The sequence below is a fragment of the Macrotis lagotis genome, chromosome 8 (genome assembly GCF_037893015.1).
Source record: "Macrotis lagotis isolate mMagLag1 chromosome 8, bilby.v1.9.chrom.fasta, whole genome shotgun sequence".
Taxonomy (NCBI): Eukaryota; Metazoa; Chordata; class Mammalia; order Peramelemorphia; family Peramelidae; genus Macrotis; species Macrotis lagotis.
The window spans coordinates 25293867-25316249 of record NC_133665.1 but is presented as its reverse complement, the minus strand read 5'-3'; the positions used below and the strand labels follow the sequence as shown (position 1 = coordinate 25316249).

General features: G+C 33.9%; 1 protein-coding gene across 1 annotated transcript in view; it reads right to left on the bottom strand.

The window, feature by feature from the left end:
* Positions 1 to 22383, bottom strand: part of PGM5 (phosphoglucomutase 5) — a 203575-nt gene that overhangs the window by 43883 nt on the left and 137309 nt on the right. The window contains exon 9 of the mRNA XM_074196536.1: positions 20971 to 21154. Coding sequence (XP_074052637.1) covers positions 20971 to 21154 — 184 coding nt within the window. The remainder of the gene's footprint in view (positions 1 to 20970; positions 21155 to 22383) is intronic.

Below are 22383 nucleotides of genomic sequence, written 5' to 3'. Positions count from 1 at the left end.
CACTCTGCTTTTTAAAAAAATATTTTTATTGATTGACTTTAATACCAGTCAAAGAGCTACTTACAAGTGACTTCAGAATTCGTAACATTTCGTGATTTCTAGGCCCTTTCTTGATCTAAAAACCCAAGTGTTGGAGAGTCATAAAAATGAATCCAAGTTACTTGTTTCACTCCAAAAATGGCAGGACCTCTTCTTTTTTTTTTAGGTTTTTGTAAGGCAAATGGGGTTAAGTGGCTTGCCCAGGGCCACACAGCTAGGTAATTAATAAGTGTCTGAGACCAGATTTGAACCCAGGTACTCCTGATTCCAGAGCCAGTGCTTTATCCACTGCACCACCTAGCCACCCCAGAAGGACCTCTTCTTTTCGAAGTTCAAACTCAAATTGCTAGGCACAGCAGAAAAACAGCACATGGTTCCAACATTTATTTAATTTTCAACATGTGGATTGAGTGCCTGGATGTTATCTGGATCAATTTAATTCTATTCAGTATTATCTTTTGCCTTAAATATAATAAAGGGAATTCTCAAGTTTATATAGGAGGCAAAAAACTGGTCTGGAGGGAAGATCACCAAATTTAATGTGAGAAACTGTGCAAAGTTCAAGAAAATAAATTTAGAGATGGAAGGAATCTCTGAAGTCTTCTGGTCCATTAATGCCTTTTATTTTAGTTCTGTGTGAGAACTGAACATCTCTGAGCTTCACTTGACTCATTTGTAAAACAATGATAATCTAGTGCTGATCTCAACCCTCAAACCAAAAACAAACCCCCAAAAACAAAACTTCTTGTATCCCTTAAAGTGTTTTATCAATGCAAATTATTGTTATTAATTTTCATGTTCAGAATTCAAGACTCAAGCATTACAAGTGAATGGATTTTACAAAATAATAATAATAGTAATAATAGGAAGAAGGAGAAGACGAAGAAGGAGGAGGAGGAGGAAGAAGAAGAAGAAGAAAGAAAGAAGAAAGAAGTGGGAAACATCTTCATTGGGAAAATTTAAGGAAAGACAGTTTGTTTACCTCTTTAAATTGTTTTTAGCTCAAGGAAATTAATTGGATCTCTCAAGTCATTTTCAATAGCATACATTTCATCCTCATAGAATCCAAATGATTTAGAGCTAAAAGGGGAGGTTGAAGCCCTCAAGTCTAACAAGAACCTATCACCTCCAAAATAAAAAAAAGTCCTGTGCTTGCCATTCAAAGTCCTTTATAACGTGTCCTTCTCCTTCTTTCAGTCCTTTTCCATCCTACTCTCCTCCATATATTCTATGATCCAGTGACATTAGCCTCCTTACTGTTCTTCATCCAAGATTTTCCAATTCCTGACTCCACTCATTTTGGAATTCTCTCTTTCCTCATCTCCACCTCCTGGCTTTCCTGCCTTTCTTCAAATTCCAGCTAAAATCCCACCTTCCACTAAAAGGTTTTTCTAATCTTCCTTAAGTCTAATGCTTTCACTTCCACTGACAATCTCCCCACACATGTCCCATCTATAGTGGTTTTGCTCAAAGATGTTTGCATGTTGTCTCCCCCTCCCTTTTGAACTCCTCAAGAGCAGGAGCTATTTTCTGCCTTCCTTCGTATCCCCATTTGCACAGTATCTGGAAAATAGCAGTTACTTAATAAATTTTTCTTGACTGATATATTGTGTATATGTGTGTGCATACATATATAATCAAACATGCATTTTTGCATCATGTATTATGTTAAATAATATCATGTATATTAATTATTAATTATATACTGTATGATGATAATATTATAATGTTATATGTGTATAATATTGGATTTAGAGTCAGAAAATTTGGGGTTTAGGCACTTGATAGCAAATTATAGGCAAGTCATTCACCTCTCCTATAGTATAACTCAAGGTCAATAAATGATCTCTAAGGTTTCTGCCAGCTTTAACATTCTGTGGTTCAATACATATTCAATTCTATTGAATCTAACTGACTCAGGAAAATGTTTGCGATCTGGCTTCTGCCTTTGAGTGCTTCTATGGTTCCCTTCTTGATTTCTGAATGAGCCCCTGGGGTTCCAAAGGCAGAAAAGATTATGCTGAATGTTTCCACAGAAGGGAGAAAAAGTCTTATCACCAATACATTTTAATAACATTTGGGATGGAGAAGGATTTCTGCTTTATCTCTAGAGATGTGTGTGAAACAGTTTTTTCCACTGCTGGTTTCCTGACTTGGGCAGCAAACCAGATTTAAGGGAAAAAAAACCTGAGCTGCCTGAATTTTTTTCCTTTTATGAAACTAAGCAAAGGGTAGACAAAATATGAATCTGAGTTAACCTTTGTGTCACTTAAAGACCAGGAAGGACTTATTATCTCTGAACAAGTCATGATAAAAAGTTGGATTTATGTTTGCCTTTTTCAAGGCTGTAAAACTTTCAGAAGAGATCATCTCTTTTTCTCTGAGTATATTTTTAATAACATCAGTTATTAAACTTAAAAGAGCATACAGTGAAAATTTGGATTGATTGATACAGATTAATAACAATAAATAGCTAATATTTATATAGTATCAGGTATAATGGTAAGTGTTTTACAAATAATATCTCAGTTGATCCTTATAATTACTCTGGAAAGTAAGTGGGTTTTTTGTTTTTGCTTTTGTTTTTTGATTTTTGCAAGGCAATGGGGGGTTAAGTGATATAACCAAGGTCACACAACAAGGTTATTATTAAGTGTCTGAGGTTGGATTTTAATTCAGATCCTCCTGATTCCAGGACTAATGCTTTATCCATTGCACCACCTAGCTGCCCCCAAAAGTAAGCATTATTACTACCTTTACTTTATAGATGAAAAAAACTGAGGCAGGCAGTGACTTATCTACACAGTTGGTGTCTGAGGTTGGATTTGAACTTAAGTTTTACTGAATCCAAACCTTGCATGCTATAAATATTTTGCCAGCTTGCTATCAGGAAATAGGATACTGATATTTAATCAGTTATCTAATTAATATGGGGTTAACCTAAAGTCACTTTTTTATTAAACTTTGCTATTGAAAATCCCATATATAGTACTTAACTTCTTTTGATTTAGTAAATATTTTTGTTTAGTGCTATTCAATCCTAAGCAACTTTTCATGATTCTTTTGAAGGTTTTCTTGACAAAGATACCAGAATGGGTTGCCCTTTCTTCTCTAGCTCATTTTATAGATGAAGACAATGACGCAAATAAAGTTAAAGGGACTTACCTGGAGCGACAACTAGTAAGTATCTGAGACTGGATTTGAACTTGGGTCTTTCTGATTCCAGGCCAAGCTCTCTATCCAATGCTCCACTTTGCTGCCCCAATATAGGGAAGCCAACTCAATGTTTACAATATCATTAAAGATTTAAAACCAGAAGGAATTCCAGAGTTCATATAATCCAAACTCTTTTTGGGGGGTTCACTAAATTTATTTTAAAAATCATAAAATGTTTCTTACACAAAAAACACTGCTGCTCTGAAAGGATGTCAGGGACATTTGGATTATTGATTACAGTGACCACAAGCAAACCCAAACTCTTCATTTTACAGAAAAGGAAATGAATTAAGTAACTTGTCCCCAGTCTCACCAATAATGAGCAACAGTCATCTGGTTGACAGCTCTCAGATAGATCTGGACTTCAGTTCTCACTACAATAGTCTCAGAAGTACTTTCAAATGCTAAGTCTATGATTATATTATCTCTATGAAAATATTTGTGGAACCTCCTGGGCAAGTTCTTTTGACCCAAATATTTCATCTTCATTTCTACTATTTATTTCTGTGTGGGCAGATAAATGACACAGATGTGGATAATGTTCAACTTGGAGTCAGTAAAACCTGAAGTCAAATTGGGCTTCAGACACTAACTGTGTGACCTTAAGTAATTCTCTTAACATCTTTCTCTCAATTTCCTCAGTGTAAAAGGAAAGTAATAATATCACCCTATCTCATGGTCATTGTGAGGATCAAATGAGATAATGATCTATGTAAATAATGTATTGTGATGCTCAAAGGACTTAATAAATATTATCATTATCACACATCATCATCATCATCATCGTCATCTGGTTCCTCTAAATACTCTGGTAGAAGTGCTTTGGTAGGGGCGGCTAGGTGGCACAGTGGATAAAGCACCAGCCCTGGAGTCAGGAGTACCTGGGTTCAAATCCAGTCTCAGACACTTAATAATTACCTAGCTGTGTGGCCTTGGACAAGCCACTTAACCCCATTTGCCTTGCAAAAAAAAAAGAAGTGCTTTGGTAATCAATTGTCCCTCTATTCACTTGTGAAACCAGGGACTGTCAGAGTAGCCTAGAAGAATCTGATAAGTTCATTATAAGGCACTGTCCCCTTCCACCTCTATACTCAGTGACATACAGACATACACACACACACACACACACACAATAAGCCCACCACTGGATAGGTCTTCTATGGAAGATTTTGACAAGAGACATAAATCCTTTTAGTCTTTCATCATTAGGTAGGAACTCACACTGCCTATTTGTTACTCTTTCGCATCAATATTTGACTGTCACCTTTTTTGAGAAGTTTGTTTAAACAAATACAAAATTTAGCACATTAATTCCAAAAGATGTCCTCACTATAAGCCTCCTTCTGGTGTCTGTGTGTGTTTTCTCACATTAGCATTACAGTACATACTGTTTCTATTTTAAAATATAACCCATTATGCATTTCTTAAGTTATAACAAAGACCAGCAAAAGACTATGCGCATTGCAAGCACTCAACTGCCTATAGGACAAAGAATTATTATTTTTAGGGTTATTTTTTTTGCAAAGCAATGGGGTTGTGACTTGTCTAAAGTTACACAGTTAGATAATTAGTAAATGTCTGATCTGGATATGAACTCAGGTCCTCCTGAATCCAGGGCCAGTGCTCTATTCACTGTGTCACCTAGCTGTCCCCACAAAGTATTATTATTACTTCTTATTATATATACCTATGAACATAAAGTCACACACACTACTTATTGCAATGGACATGTGATATTTTAGGTTCACTCAATTTATTTTTAAAATCATAAAATATTTTTTACCCCCAAAAAAATTGCTGCTCTGAAAGGATGTCAGGGACACTTGGACTATTGATACTTTCCTTCCCTGGATGTGGTCCCTTCTAGTAATGAAGATCATAAACCATCTATTCCTTTTCTTCCTGTGAGTATAGATTCTTTATACTTGACATTGCCCTGTATGCCTTCTTTCTTTTTAAGTCTTTTAACAGTGAGGGTACTCACACTGTTTAATCGACATTTTTGAAAGTCATTTTTCAGTCATATCTAATTCTTCATGCAAATTTTACGGATGAGAAAACTGAGTCACACAGTTCATAAGTGTCTTGGGCAAGATTTAAACTCAAGAAGATGAATCTTCTGATTTCAAATCTTGAACTTTATTCTTTGTGCCACTGAGGTTTGACCAATTAACCTACTTCTTTTTATTTTATTTTATTTTTCCAATTACATATAAATATAGTTTTCAATATTCATTTTTGTAAGATTTTGAGGAGCAAATTTTCTCCCTTCCCATGATAGCAAATAATCTGATAGGTTATACATGTACAGCCATGTTAAACATATATTCATATTAGTCATATTGTGAAAGAAAAATAAGAACAAAAAGAAAAAAGCATGAGAAAAAAATATAACAAATTTTTAAAAGTGAATAGAATATTGGCAGCTAGGTGGCGCAGTGGATAAAGCACCGGCCCTGGAGTCAGGAGTACCTGGGTTCAAATCCAGTCTCAGACACTTAATAATTACCTAGCTGTGTGGCCTTGGGCAAGCCACTTAACCCCATTTGCCTTGCAAAAATCTAAAAAAAAAAAGTGAACAGACTATACTTTGGTTTGCATTTAGGCTCCACAGTTCTTTCTCTGGATATGAATGATATTTTCCATCACAAGTCTTTTGGAATTTTAACCTACTTTTTCAATTTTGTCTTGGTTTTTTAAAATATAGATTAAATTTAACATGTTAATCCAATCAATAAACATTTATCAAGCACCTACTATGTGACAAACCTTGACTGTTCTGCTTAAGCACTGTTCTAAAAGCTGTTCTGCCTATTTCCCTCTAAAATACTTCATGGGGGGGGTTTTGGTATATTTTAAAATGCTACACTGATTTTCTTTCTTCTTTCATTTTTTCTTCCTCCCTTTCCTACCTTCTTTCCTCCCTTTCTCTTCTTTCCTTTAATTTTTTCCTTTCCCTAGATTTGTTTCTTCTTTCCTTCCTGACTATAACTATGTCCTCCTCTCAATTCTCCCATCCCAAAAAAGGTTTTAAAACTTTAAATTTTTCAAGTGCTTTATTAAAGTTTACAAAGCACTATCTTTCATCAGTGAACTAAAACCAAAAATTTTAGAAATACTGTAACAGTCCATTTTTCTCTCTCCCAAAAAGAAGTTTTAAAAAATTCTCTTATGATAAATAAGCAATCATGCAAAATGTATCTACATATAGACAATTTCTGAAAATGTATGTCTTATTCTACACCTGATTAACCACCTTAGTACTCCACATACTGCCTCTGGAGTCATGGTTGATCACTACTTGGATGAATACTTAAATCTTTCCAAATTGTTTTTCTTTACAGTGTTGGAATCATTATAGAAATTGTTCCACTGGTTCTGTTCACTTCATCAGTCTTTACAAATCCCACCCCTTTTTCCACTCATGTATCTCCTATTCTGCCTCACACAAGCTCATTTTAGTTCAATATGTATCTCTTGGGAATCTAATTTTGGTCATTTTGAGATGATTTAAGTGGAAACTGCTCATTTTAAAACCATTTCTGCCTGAAATAATGTTACTACACTAGTTATTTTTTCTCTCCTTTCAAATGAGAAGAATTTAATTTATTAGAGAAAATGTTCTGTAAAGCTTATAGAGCTAGAAGACTTTAGCAGAGATGATGACAGTGGAGACTTGAAAATTTCTCTCTGAATTCTACTAATCAACCAGATGGAATAAACAGAGGTATAAGAATCATTCTACAATGGGGATGACAATGAATGCAAATTTCACTCTTTCTGAATATATCATTTCACTGATATAAGGAACTCCTGGTAAGAAATTTCTTCTACCAATGCTCTTTATTAGAGTTGTCAAAATACCTGAAAAATTAAGTGACATGCCTGGTATCACACAATCAATATGTATCATGAGTGGGACATAAACCCCAGACCTTATAGATTTTACCGCCCCATCTCTTACTATTCTCAATAAAAAACAAATTAAAATGCTTCTCCATACCTGAGAAAACTAAATGATCCACAAGCCCAGTCATACTGTGGCTATGCTCTAGCCCAATTACATTATCTAATAATGATGTCATTTAGTCCTTGAGTTTTTGAAAAATGAACCATCTTTTTTGCTTCATTCCTGGGTCTACCCCAAAAAACAAGTTCTGGTAGCACTTATCTCCTTATGGCTGTGTTTGATCTCACACCAAAGAACTTAGCCATCTGAAAACAGATTCCATATGTAAATTTTACTCAGGAAAGCAAAATAAATAAATAAATATCCTAGTACAAAAATGGAAACGGATTTCCAATGTGTTCTGTTGGTCATAAAGAAAGAAGGTGGGGGTAGTTATTGAATAAATGAGAGAGTTAGTCTCAAACAGGTAAAGAAAATAGAAGAAAAATGCATTGAAATGTCAAGGCATCAAAATGATACTACAATTTTTTTTTATAGTGTACCTGTATAATTTTATTGGTGTAAGGAATTCCCAGTTATTAAATTCTTTCTAACAATGCAGATAAGAAACTATTCTCTTCATAGTCTTAGAGTTACCTAGAGTACTATAAAGTTAAGTAACTTGTCATGGATCCTAGTAAGTATGACAGATGCAAGTCTTTCCAACTTAGAATCTAGCTTTTTTTATTAATTATCCACATTTCATTTTTACATTGGAGTATCAGAGAATTTTTTTTTCAAATTCATACATTGGAAACATTCATAAAACTAAAAAATTAGATTCCCAAATCAAGTTAAAAATCTCCATTAATATTATTCCCCATCAAGCAGGGGCATCTAGGTGGCACAGTAGATAGAGCACCGGCCCTGGAGTCAGGAGTACCTGAGTTCAAATCCGGCCTCAGACACTTAATAATTACTTAGCTGTGTGGCCTTGGGCAAGGCACTTAACCCCATTGCCCTGTAAAAAAAAAAACCTAAAACAAAATTATTCCCTGTCAGACCCAAAAAGCAGAGTAGAGGTAGCAACTCAACTGAACTCTTCTAACACTTCCTTCCAAACTTTAAAATAATACATCAAAACAATTTTTGGAAAAACATAGTCAAGAAAAGATTAGGGTGAGACATTTTTTCAACCCAAGAAAACTTAGAAGATCAAAAGGAGAGATCTGTGACAGGGTGAGGCTTGGGCCACAGCACATGTGTTTCCAATACTAGCAGTGGACTTTGGAGGTAGCTGTGACAACAGCAACAGCTTTGGGAGTTCTCAGTCCAGAGATTGTAAAGGAGTGAGATAGCTTCTCAGAAATAGATCATAGGGGACCCTGAGCTGATACAGAGTGTAGGATCAGGTAATGTTGGGCAACACCATTGCCCATACACAGTTCTGGGTTGCAGTTCCATGGTTGCAGGGGATCAGGGGTTCATCCTGGGTAAAGATTAGATCATAAAACAGGAATGCAGTGATCATACTTCCCTCCATATCACACCACCTTGGAAACACTAAAATCTTATAGAACCAAGGACTGCTTTTGAAAACAGCAGCATGTAAAAACCTGAAGCGTGGGAGAATGCATTCTCATTTTCACATGAATAAAGTCCAACATTAATATAAAGTTCAAAGTCAAGAAATAAGGTGGGAAAATGAGAAACATCAACAAAAAAACTTGACCATAAAAATTACCATGGTGACAGGAAAGATGAAGACTCAAATTAAGAAGAAGACAACATGAAAACATCTATAAATAGAGCATCAAAGAAAAATGCAAATAGAACACAAGCCCAACAAGAATTCCTAGAAATGTGAAAGAAATAAATGACAGAAGAGAATAATCCAGAAAAGAAATGAATGAACAAAGGAAAATCATGAAAAAATTTAACAGCTTGATAAAAGAGGTACAATAAACACTGAAGAAAATAACACCTAAAACATAATTGGCCAAATAGTAAAAGGAAACAAAAATTCACTGAAGTAAAGAACTCCTTAAAAAGCAGAATTAGTCAAATGGAAAATATATCTCTATTTGGATGAGGTAATTATTCTGAGGCCGGATTTGAACTCAGGTATTCCTGACTCCAGGGCCGGTGCTCTATCCACTGTACCACCTAGCTGCCCCAGAAAATTTCTTAAAAATTAGAATTGGGAAAGTTGAAGTTAATAACTTCAAGAGACATTGAGAAATAATATAAGAACTACTAACAAATGAAAAGACTGAAAAATAAAAGAAAATGTGAAATCTAATCAGAAAAATAAATGATCTAAAAATATATCAAGGAGAGATAATTTAAAATTATTGGACTCCCTGAAAACCATAATCAAAATAAAGACTTAGAAATCATATTTCAAGAAGGAAAATTATCCCAATACCATAGAACCAAATGATAAAATAAATTTGAAAGAATCCCCCAAACACCTCCTGAAAGAGATTCCAAAATGAAAACTCCTAGAAATATCATAGCCATACTGCAGAGCTCCTAAGTCAAGGAGAAAATGTTGCAAGCCTTTAGAAAGGCTTGTAATCACAATCAGCATACACACTAAAGAAGCAGAGGACTTAGAAAATAATATTCCAGAAGGAAACGGATCTAGAATTACAAGCAAGAATCAACTGCCCAGCAAAACTGAGTAAAATTCTTCAGGGAGAAAATGGGTATTTAATTAGAGGAATTTCAAGCATTTTTTATTAAAAAAAAAATAAAAAAGACCAGGACTAAATGTGACATTTAAACACAAGTTTCAAGAGAAGCATAAAAAGGTAAATTGTTTACATTCCCATGTGAGATGGTATATGTGTGTGTGTGTGTGTGTGTGTGTGTGTGTGTATGTATATATATATATATATATATATATATATATATGTATATAAAAACTCCTAAGGACTTTATTAATATTAGGGCAATTACAAGGAGCCTGCATAATCAGAGGGCATGGATATGACTCAATTATATTAGGATGATCTAAAAAAATGAAGGAGAAGATCTGAGATGGAGAAGAAAAAGACAGAATGAGTGAAATTTTCTCAAATAAAAAAGGACCACAATTTTTTGAGTGGAAAGGAAAATGTCAGGGGGAAGGAGAGGAAAATGTCGGGGGGAGGTGTGGACAATACTTGAACCTCACTCTTACAAGAATTGGTTCAAAGAGGGGCAGCTAAGTGGTTCAGTGGATAGAGCACTGGCCCTGGAGTCAGGAGTACCTGAGTTCAAATCCAGTCTCAGACACTTAATAATGACCTAGCTGTGTGGCTTGGGCAAGTCACTTAGCCCCATTGCCCTGCTCCCCCAAAAAAAGAATTGGTTCAAAGTGAGAAGACTATATATATATATATATATATATATATATATATATATATATATATATATTTACAGTTGATTATAGAAATCTATCTTATCCATCAGGGAAGTAGGAAGGGAAGGGGATAAAATAAAGAGAACAGTGCTAAGGGGGGGGCAAATTAAAGGAGATAATGGTCAATAGGAGGGACCTTTTGAGGAGGGACTGGGTAAAGAGAAATAAGATTAAACAGAACAAAACAGGATAGAAAGAAATATACAGTTAGTAATCATATCTGTGAATGTGAATATGATGAACTCATCTTTAAAATAAAAGCACATAGCAGAATGAATTAGAAATAAGAATTCAGTAATATATTGTTAATAAGAAACACACTTGAAACATAGTTAAAAACAAAGGATTGGAACAGAATCTATTATGTATCAACTGAGGAAAAAATGCAGGCTAGCGATCATGATCTCAGATAAAGAAAAAGCAAAAATAGGCCTAATTAAAAGAGATAATCAGGGGAAATACATTTTGATAAAAGGTATAATAGACAATATATGCCCCAAAATGTCAGAGTATCCAAATTCTCAAAGGAAAAGTTAAAGATTTACAGGAAGAACTAGTAAAAACTATATTAGTAAGGACCTCAATTTTACCCTCTCAGAATCAGATGTCTAATCATAAAATAAATAAGAAAAAAGCTGAGGAACTAAATGGAACTTCAGAATTTTTTTAAAAACTGGAAAAACTGAATGGGAATGGAAAAGAGTATCTTTTTCAAAGTTGTACATGGCACCTTCACAAAAATTTACCAGGTATTAAAACATAACAACCTCACAAACAAATGTAGAAGAGTACAAATATTAAATGTACCCTTTTCAAACCACAACATTATAAAAATTCAGTAAAGGACTCTGAAAGCATAGATTATCAGAAAATTAAATAATCTCATCCTAAAGAATGACTGGATCAAAGAACAAATCATACAATCAATAATTTCATTAAAGATAATAACAAAATGAGACAACAACTTTGTGTGATGCATCCAAAGCAGTACTTAGGGGAGAATATATCTGAATGTTTGTATCTATAAAAGAAACAAAGAATCAATAAATTGAATGTGCAATTAAGGAAATTAGAAAAAAGAACACATAAAGTAATGATTCTCAATTAAATACCAAATAGAAATCCTGAAAACCAACAGAGAAATTAATAAAAATAGAATTAATAAATAAAACTAGGAGCTGGTTTCTATGAAAAGACCAATAAAATAGATAAACCATTGATTAAGTTGATCTTAAAATTTAGTAAAATAAAAATATGTAATCAGGAAACAGAACTATCACTCTTTTCAGATGATAAGATGATATACTTAGAGAATCAACTAAAAAGCTAGTTGAAAAAATTAACAACTTTATATAAACTCAAATAAAGTCATCAGCATTTCTATATATTACCATCAAAATACAGCAGAAAGAGATAGAAAAAGAAATTCCATTTAAAATAACTGCTGACTATCAAATTCTTGGGAGTCTATCTGACAAGACATAGACAGGAACTATACAAATACATTTAAATAAAGGCAGATCTAATCAATTAAAGAAAATAAATTGCTCATGGGTAGGTGTTGCTAAAATAAGAAATGACCATTCTTCCAAACTTAATTTACTTGTTTTGTACTATATAATTTCAGACTACCAAAGAATTATTTTGTAGTTCTAGAAAAAGTAATAACAAAATTCATCTGGAAGAATTAAAAAATGAAGAATATCAGGGAAACCAATGAAAAATGTGAAGGAAGGTAGCTTAGCAGATTTCAAAGTATATTACAAAGTGCTAGTCATCAAAACTATCTGGTATTGACATAGGAAATAAAGTGGTAGGTCAGTGGAATAGATTATGCATACAATACATAATAGTAAATGGTCATAGTAATCTAGTGTTGGATAAATTCAAAGATTCAAGCTTATTTGACAAAAAAACTGCTAGGAAAAACTGAAATCACTTTTGCAGAAAATAGGCATATACTTCACACCATTCATCAATATAAGTTCAAATTGGGTAAATGATTCAGATATAAATGTTAATACCATGAGCAAGTTAGGGAAATATGAAAAATTTTACCAATCAGATCTATGGATAAGAGAAGAGTTTTTAGTTAACCAAGAGATAGAGAGGATAATGGAAAATAAAAAGGATAATTTTACTTACATGAAATTAAAATATTTTTGTAAAAGTAAAACTAATACAGTCAAAATGAGAAGGATAAGCAGGAAACTGGGGGGGGTAAATTTTATAGCAAGTATCTCTGAAAACAGCCTCATTTCTCAACTATACAAAGAATCAAGTCAAAAACTATGAAAAGGCAGTTTTCAGAGAAAGAAATCAAAGCTATCTATAGTCCTATAAAAAATTTCTTTAAATTACTATTGATCAGAAAAATGCAAATTAAAACCACTATGAGGTACCACCTCACACCTATCAGATTGGCTAATATGATGGAAAAGAAAAATAATAAATGTTGGAGGGAATGGGCAAAAATTGCACTGTTGGTGGAGTTATTCAAGTCACTCTGGAAAGCCCAAGGGTTATAAAACTACATATCCTTTGACCCAACAGCACTAGGTCTCTATCCCAAAGAGATAAAAATAAAGGAAAAGGACCTAAATTCATATAGTGGTGGGAAAGAATAGGAAATTTGAAGGGATGTGCATCAATTTAGGAATGATTGAACAAGTTGTGGTATTTGATTGAATAAAATTATACTATATCTTACTATAAAAATGATGAGGGATGAAAAAACTTTCAGAAAAAATCTGGTAAGATTTATGAATTGATCTAGAGTAAAGTGAGAATCAGGAAGAACACTGTATATAATAGTAGCAATATTATAATAATGACTGTGAGGCTTAGCCACTTTAATCAATAGAATGATCCAAGATAATTCTGAAGGACTTAAGATAAAAAATGCTACATACCTCCAGAGGAAAAAAACTGATGAACCCTGAGGGCAAATTGAAATAGATTTTTTATTTTATTTTTTAATAATATGGTTATTATGGAAAAATGTTTTGCATGACTTCACATGTATAATTGATATAATATTGCTTGCCTTCTCAAGGGCAGGGGAGAAGAAAAGGGAGAAAATTTAGAACTCAAAACATTTTTAAATGTGGAAAATAAATGATAAATTTTTAAAAAGATTAATTCCTTCAAGCAAAGTTTTCAAGTCTCCACCATATAAAACTATCATTTTTCTAGCATGTTAATATTTACAACACACTTTATTTCAGCAGTGAATTAAAACCACGTATGATCTAGAAGTGCTATAAGGATCCTATTTCTCTTTTTTGACTCTTATACAGAGTCAAAATAAAAGTTTCATTAGGGACCCAGAGAAAAAAGGAAGGAGAAACTCTTCTTTAAATGGGAGAGTGGGGAGCTAGAAGGGGGGAAGATACTTTAGGATGATAGTGAATTGGAGTGTGAACATTAATTTTAGAATAAAGAATAATGTACATAAAAGTAAAAAAATGGAAATGGTCTTTAGACTCAGCACAAAGGCAAAAAATAAAGCAACTTCATCCTTCAGTTATCAAGTTCTCACCCTTTCAATATAATAAAGTGCTTCCTCCATACTAGTATTATTTCAAAAGATAGTTCAATCCAATCTCTTAAAGAGATGCTGTATGTGACCCAAAGAATAGAAATAAGAGTGAAAATGACCTTAGTTGTTCAGGTGATAGGTCTATAGAAAGAAAAAATAAGAATTTTAGGAAAAAGCTAGGAAGTTCTCAGAGCTTTTCTTAAAACAATTTTAAATTAAGCTTCTACACAGACCCTAAAGCTATAGATTCTGTCAAAAAAAAAGAGTGAAACAAGGTCTCAGCTCAACATATCATGGAGGAATTTCAGAAATAGTCCGTCTCACCTGGATAAAAGAGGAGTATAGCCCAGCTTAGGCAGTAGAGCTAGAAAGTCAGCCAGAGGCTCTTAGTTACAGTGCAGCTCAGTGGGCTCAGCAAGTCAGCTGGCAGCTGCCCAGCAGGGAAACTTGGAAAACAAACTTTAAGCCCTGGGAAAACTTCTGCAACAAATGGGACTGGGTTAGGCTACCCTAACACAGGGAGCAAACTACTTCATAGGCCATGCCATAATCAAGCAATCAGCAAGAGGAAAACCAGGACTACCCTAAAAGAGGGAACAAACTACTGCATAGGCAATGCCATAAGCAAGCAGATCCCAGATCCCAGTTCCAGCAAAAAAATGTTTGGGACTATATTCCCTGTGCCCCAGATACAGAGTTCAACTATCAAAATGAGCAAAAAACAAAATAATTGCTAAGTATAGAAAGCTACTCTTGTGATAGGGATAATAAAAATGTCATCTCAAAGGAAGAAAGCAGTGACAAAATGCCTACATATGAAGCCTCAAAGGAGTTTTTGAATTGGCCTCAAATCCAAAAAAACCCCAAACAAACAAAGAAGAGAGGAAAAAGAAAAATGGAAAAAAGAAATGAGAGCCATTCAGGAGAATTATGAAAAATTGACTAAAGAAATCAACTTCTTTAAAAGTAAAAATGACCAACTAAAAAAGAATGTAACTCATCAAAAATAAAATTGACCAACTGGAAAAGGAAAACAACTCTTTTAAAAGTAAAATTGGTCAACTGAAAAGGAAACATAAAAGCTTTTGGAAGAAAATAAAATCCTAAAAATTAGAATTGGAAAAATGGAAACTAATCACTCTATGTATGAGTTACCATGATTCCATTAAACAAAATTAAAAGACTGAAAAAATAGAAGACAATGTAAAGTATCTTTAAGGAAAAACAAACAACTTGGAAAATAGATCCGAGCTAATTTATGAATTATTGGACTACCCAAGCCTGGAAAATAATCTTTCAGGAAATTATCATGATAAATTGCCCTAAAACAAAAAAAGACAAAATAGCTCTTGAAAGAATCCACAGAACACCTCCAGAATAGACACTCCAAAGAATATCATAGCCAAATTCCAGAATTATCAACTAAAGGAGAAAATATTGCAAGCAGTCAAAAAAGAAGCAATCTAAATACTAAGAAAGCACAATCAGAGTTAGAGAGGACTTACAAGCTTCAATAAAAAAAGACTGGAGGGCCTGGCATATGATATTCTGTAGGGCAAGGGATCTTTACAACCAAGAATTGACTACCTTACAAAAGTTGACATATTCTTTCAGGGGAAAAAATGGATTTTCGTTTTGTTTTAGGTTTTTTTGCAAGGCAATGGGGTTAAGTGGCTCGCCCAAGGCCACACAGCTCTTAGGCCAGCTTTGAACTCAGGTACTCCTGACTCCAGAGCCAGTGCTCTATCCAATGCACCATCTAGCTGCCCCCAAAAATGGATTTTCAATAAAATAGAGAACTTCCAAAATTTTCTGATTAAAAAGACCAGAAAAGAACAGAAAATTCGATTTTCAAATACAAGAGTCAAGATGTATAAAAAGGTAAACATAAAGGGGAAAAAATGATGGTCAAGCACATTAAACTATAAGCATCCTACAAGGGATGATAATACTTATAACTCTTGAGAATTGTATTTCTGTTAGAATAGTTAAGAAAAACAAACTTAGAGAGAAGATATGGGTATGAGATGACCATGAAAGTGTTGAACCTTCAGTCAATACTTTAGTTAATGAGGGTTAAATATAGTTGCAGGGATTGTACTTAGAGGATATGGGTATAAATGAATCAAGAAATGATGTTGGTTATGAGGGCTGTATTTTCTATTGGGACAGAGAGAGGGAGAGTACTTAGAGGATTTGTACATAATTAAATCATGAAATGATCTTACTCTAACTCAACTAGATACTTTAGTTAAGGAGAGTTGTAGTAAGAGAGAGAGAGAGAGAGAGAGAGAGAGAGAGAGAGAGAGAGAGAGAGAGAGAGAACTTAAGAGGATTGGAAATAAATAGATTATGAAGAGATCTTGCTTTTTTTACATACTTTAGTTAACAAGGAACTGGATATGAATAGATCATGAAACATTTTGCTTTGCTTTGGCTACAGTTGGAGGGAGTAGGCTGGCAGGGGAGGGTATAAATGGTACATGAAATGATTTTGTTTTGCATGATATTTTGGCTCATGAGGATTATATGTCCATGAAGGGAACTTGAAAGGAGGATGTGGTGTAAATTAACCATAATTTGATGTTATTTATTACTCTTAAGAAGTGTATTTCTAATGGGACAGAAGAGGAGAGTGTACTTAGTGACTATGAGGCAATGTTGCTTATCAAGCAATCAACCCTTGAGAAAGGTACTTCTATCAGGACAGATAAAAGGAGTTTATTTTAACAGTAGGGTTGTACATACAAGACAAGATTAAAATAATAAAGACATGAAAAGAAAGATTATACTAGGAGAAGGCTGGGCATAAGAGGATAAATAACCTTGCACGAAGAGGCACAAATATTTATCATAATACAAGGAAAGAAGGGAGGGTGTGAACACTGAGTAAATCTTATTCTCAACAGATTTGGCCCCAAAATCTATCCCATCCTGTAGGGAAGTAGGATGGGGAATGAAAAGAAAGGGGAAGAAGGAACTCATGAAAGGAAAGATAAAATAAAGTTAAAATTAAAAAGAAAAGTTAAAGGGGAAAGGGAGCAAAACATTGATGAGGAGAAATAAGGAGAAAGGAAAGAGAAAAGTATAAACAGGGAAAGATAGCATAGAAGGGAATACAGAGTTAATTGCAACCACAAATGTGAATGGGATGAACTCTCCCATAAAACAGAAGCAGAGAGTAGAATGGATTAAAAACCAGAATTCTACAACATGTTGTTTACAAGAAACACATTTGAAGCAAAGAGATACCCATAGGTTAAAGGTAAAAGACTGTGGCAAAATATGTTATGCTTCAGCAGAGGTAAAAATAATCAGAGCTAGCAATCCTGATCTCAGACAAAGTGAAAGCAAATAGAGGTCTCATTAAAAGGGATAAAAAAAGGAAATTACATCTTCTTAAAAAGCACCCTAGGGTTGGAAGTTATATCATTTTAAAACATATGTGCACCAAGTAGTATAGCATCCAAATTCTTGGAGGAAAAGTTAAATGAATTACAAGATAGCTCTAGAGGAGAAAGTGAGGTTGGTGACTTAGCACAAGGAGACATAGACAGAAAACTATAATAGTGGGGGACCCCAATTTTTCTCTCCCAGAACTATATAAAGCTAATCACAAAATAAATAAGAAGGAAGAAGATGAAGAGAATCTTAAAGAACTTAGATATGATAGATCTCTGGAGAAAACTGAATCAGGATAGAAAGGAATATATATATGTATATATATACCTTTTTTCTCTGCACTATAAGATACCTATACCAAAATTCACCATATACTTTGGTCAAGAGTATAAAAACCTTACAATCAAATGCATAAAGGAAGAAATAATAAATGCATACTTTTCAGATCATTTTACAATAAAAGTTATATGTAATAAAAGGTCATGGAAAGATAAATCAAAAATTAATTGGATATTAAATACCTTAATTTAAATTTTTTTATTTATTTAAGGCAATGGGGTTAAGTGACTTGCCCAAGATCACACAGCTAGATAATTATTAAGTGTCTGAGGTCAGATTTGAACTCAGTCCTTCTGACTCCAAGGCTGGTGCTACCTAGCTGCCCCCAAATAACTTAATTTTAAAGAATGAGTGGATCAAACCACAAATCATAGAAATAATCAACAATTTCATCCAAGACAATGACAATAAAATATCATTTGTGGGATACAAAGTAGTTATTAGGAAAAATTGTATATCTCTAAATGCTTGTTTGTATAAATTAAGAGGAAAAGGAGATCAATGAATTGAGTATATAAGTAAAAAACAAGAACAAATTTTAAAATCCCCAGTTAAATTAGAAATTCTGAAAAATCAAAGGAGAAATTAATAAAATCAAAAGTAAGAAAACTGTTGAACTAATAAATAAAACTGAATTGGTTTTATGAAAAATTCAATATTTAGATAAATCTTTGGTTAATCTGATTAAAAAAGAAAGAAGAAAACCAAAATAACAGTATCAAAAGTGAAAAGGTTAATTCATCACCAATGAGGAGGAAATTACAAAAAGAAAAAGGAAATGTAGAAATAGGAATCTACTGATAAAAGGGAAAAACCAGAAAAAGATCATTGATCTGACTGCTTCTTGAAATTGGAAACTAAGAAGAACCACCTGGACATATATTAAGAAACTAAACAAGATAAAAATGACAGAGATCACAGTGATTAGTTTTCCTGAAAGCCTGGAATTTACAGTAATTCATTTGCTTTTTTCTTTCTGCTTATGACAAATGGACAAAAAAGATTGGAACTTGGGATTTCAGACAGAACTTTTCTTAACATATATACATATATATATATATGTATATAAATATATATAGTGTGTGTGTGTAAATATGTACATACACACACACACGCACATTTAGCAAACCTAAAAATGCTTGCAGTGGCAGTTCAATGATAAGCATGTCCAACAAATAATCTAAACAGTAAAAAATCACCATGTAATATTTTCAGTTGGTTCTTACACAGTTTACAAAGGCCATTACAGAAGCCAGAGTTAACAAGACTCAGCTGCTGGTTCTTCCCACCTTTTCATAGGGGTCTAGAGAGGGTATTTGACAAAATGAAGCAATATTCCAATTGCCAGGAGTGAGGGTTAAAGAAGGCTATTTCCACCTCTAATGAAAAAAACACCCAGAAATTGGCTGTTACATATTGATCTGGCAAGGAATGAGGGATGCCTAGGCATACTATAATGGAAGAAAAGCAGTAGATAGCACACAGCTGATATGAGTCTCAATCAATGAGCAGCTTCCTGCCCAGCCACAAGCTAGGAGCTGATAAAAAATAATCTCAGCCTGTCCTCACACATGGTCATTTGACCTGGTCTCTTGCCACAATTTCACAAATCATTGCAAAGAGAAAGAAACTGTGGATTCCTCAATGGAAAAGAATGGATGAATCAAGAATCAAGAATCATGCCCACAAAACCAGGAAGACTTCAGACTGATTCAAAGTAGATTCTTAATGAATATTTGTTGACTGACTGACTTCCTTAGACTAATAATTTGACTCTGAACAAGTTCAGTTTACCTCTTGTCTGTCTTATCTTCACCTGAAAAATGGGAATAGTATCATCTATCCTTGGATTGCTGTGAAGATCAAATGGTACAAACTATGTAAAGTGCTTTGCAAAGTTTAAAACACTCTACAGAGTGTCTGAAAAGTCTTACTGTGACTCAGTGGATAGTCTGCTGAAACCAGGATGTTGTTGTTCAATCATTTTCAGGGGGTGTGTCTCTGTTTAAACTCACAAAAGATGGAGCCAGGAACAATTGAGTTCAAATCTGACCTGAGACATTCACTAGCTGTGGGACCCTAGATAAGTCACTTAACTCCATTTGTTTTAGTTTCCTCATCTATAAAATGAACTAGAGAAGGAAATGGCAAACTATTTAAATATCTATGTTCAAAAAAAAGCTCAAGTGGGATCACAAAGAGTTAGACACAAGTGAAAATAACTAAACAGCACTTCTAGATTCAAGTCCTGGCTTCCGCCATTGTCACTCACCATAGACCTAGTATGCATCACCCAATTTCATAGCTCACTTATAAAATTTACTGCCTATATGACTTTATAACAGAAAGGTATTAAGTTCAAACCCTGCCTCAGATACTTACTTAGCTCTGTGATTTTGGGAAATTGATTTATTTAACTGCTGCTTCCCTTTTATGAATGAGTTCATCCCAGTCACATTAAAATTATAATTGCTATTTGTGAATCTTATCTAGTTATACTATTTTTCTTCTCAGTCTTTCTTTTTAGCCAATTCCAATGAGTTTATCCTCTCCCCTTTTCCTCCTATTCCTTAGGAGGAAAGACTCCAAGGAGTCTTAGGAGGAAGACTCCAAGAGTCTTCTAAACTTTTCCTGAAAACCTTCCTAGGTGATTCCTGTCAATAATGACCTTTCAATCAAGATCTCACAAAAATGTCTTGCTTCACCCTCTTTAAGTATTTATATATTAAATATCTTCTTCATTAACTACCTTGTATTTGTTTTGCATATGTTTGTTCTGTATGTTCTTATACATGTTGTTTCCCTCAATAGAATATTAGCTCCTCAAAGAATTATTTCATTTTTTAATCTTTGTGTCCATTGCACCTAGTACAGTGTTTGGTACATAGTAGATACTTTAGAATGATTGACTGGTTATGTTTATTTGAGAATGCATTCTATCCCATTACACAAAAAATGCCATGAAAACACATTACCTAAACTTTGTATCTCTCCCTAAACCAGTACATGTATAATGTTTATTTAATTAAATCCAGAATTAAAGTCTTTCTTAAAATGAAGTGGCTGTCAATTTGAAACACATCAAGTGCACTTTATTTCCCAACATTCCTAAATACTTTGACTCCCACCCAGTACCTGTTTTTTGGTCACAGCGCCATCCACGGGATCCACATATTCAAAGCTGTCTGTTTTTTCCACACTGTAGACATGGCTCCCCACAGCAAACTGCTGGCCAGTGAATGACTTGTCAGTGACCAAGGCCTCCAGGTCTCGCATGATGTAATATGTCATTTTTGGCTCTAGCCCCTCATAATCAAACCTGGTATGAAAGGAGAGTCATAGTGAGAAAAATAATAGGACTGGAAGGTTGAAAGGAACTTCTAAAGTCATCTGGTCTTTTACCACTCCTTCCAGGCAATAGAGAGAACTGAGGAAAAAAAACTCTTTAAAGTGGAAAGGAGATTGCAGTTCCATCTTTAGCAATCAATACAATAGCAATCTATAATTGTTATACCCAAATAATATACAGATTATCCAGAAATAAACACGTTTTTATAATAAACTTCATAAAAGCCCTCACACAATACAAATAGAACATTTGTATCACTTCCCAGAAATCCAATTTAGGAAACAGTGACTCCACAGAATGTCCTTTCTGAGTACTCTGCAGTCATATCAACTGGGTTATATTATCAAGTCAGGAAGGTCTGGCTAAGCCAGTAACCACATAGAAAGACTTGGGAAAACCACCTGTACTCTATAGGAAGTATTTTCAAAACAAGTAAATGATTTTATTTCCAGATCTTGGAGAAGAATTGCCTAAAGAGAAAGGCTGTATATACACATGAAGCATCCAGAAGGAATTAAATGCTAAAAGTCTTGGCTAGTTTTTCTAAAGTTCACAGGAGCTGGAAAGGAACTTAGAGATCCTTTAGTCCAACATTCTTATTTTACAGATGAGAAAATTGAAGCCCAGAGAATTATAAGTGGGTTATCGAAAGTCATATAGTAAATTAGAATGTAAACTTCATGAGCACAGGAACCTCCTTGCTAGTACTTGTGTCTCTAGCACTTATACATACTTAGTGCTTAATAAATATTCTGTCAAGTGCTTAATGAATATTCTTTCAAACTATCTATGCCAATATTTGGACCCAAATTCTCCTATTCCAAAATCAGTTGTCTTTTTCCTCTACAATTCTCCAAAATTATAAATGATCTCTGAATTATCAAAACTGATGGCCTTTTCTCAGTTCTGATGCTATTGACTTCTCTGCACCATTTGACAATATTGATCACCTTTTCTTTCAGCATACTTTTTCCTCCCTGGGTTTTCATGACACTGCCTGGTTCATTTCCTTTTTGTCTCACTGTTCCTTCTCACAATCTTCCAAAGTTCTGTCTTGGGCATTTTTTTTGTTTGCTCTCTTACTCTTTTTTGCTGTTTCACTTGTTGGTCTCATCACCTCCCCTAAGTTCAATTATCATCTCTATATAGATAATTCCTAGCTTCTCTCCTGAGCTGCAGTCATAGACCCTCGATTGCTT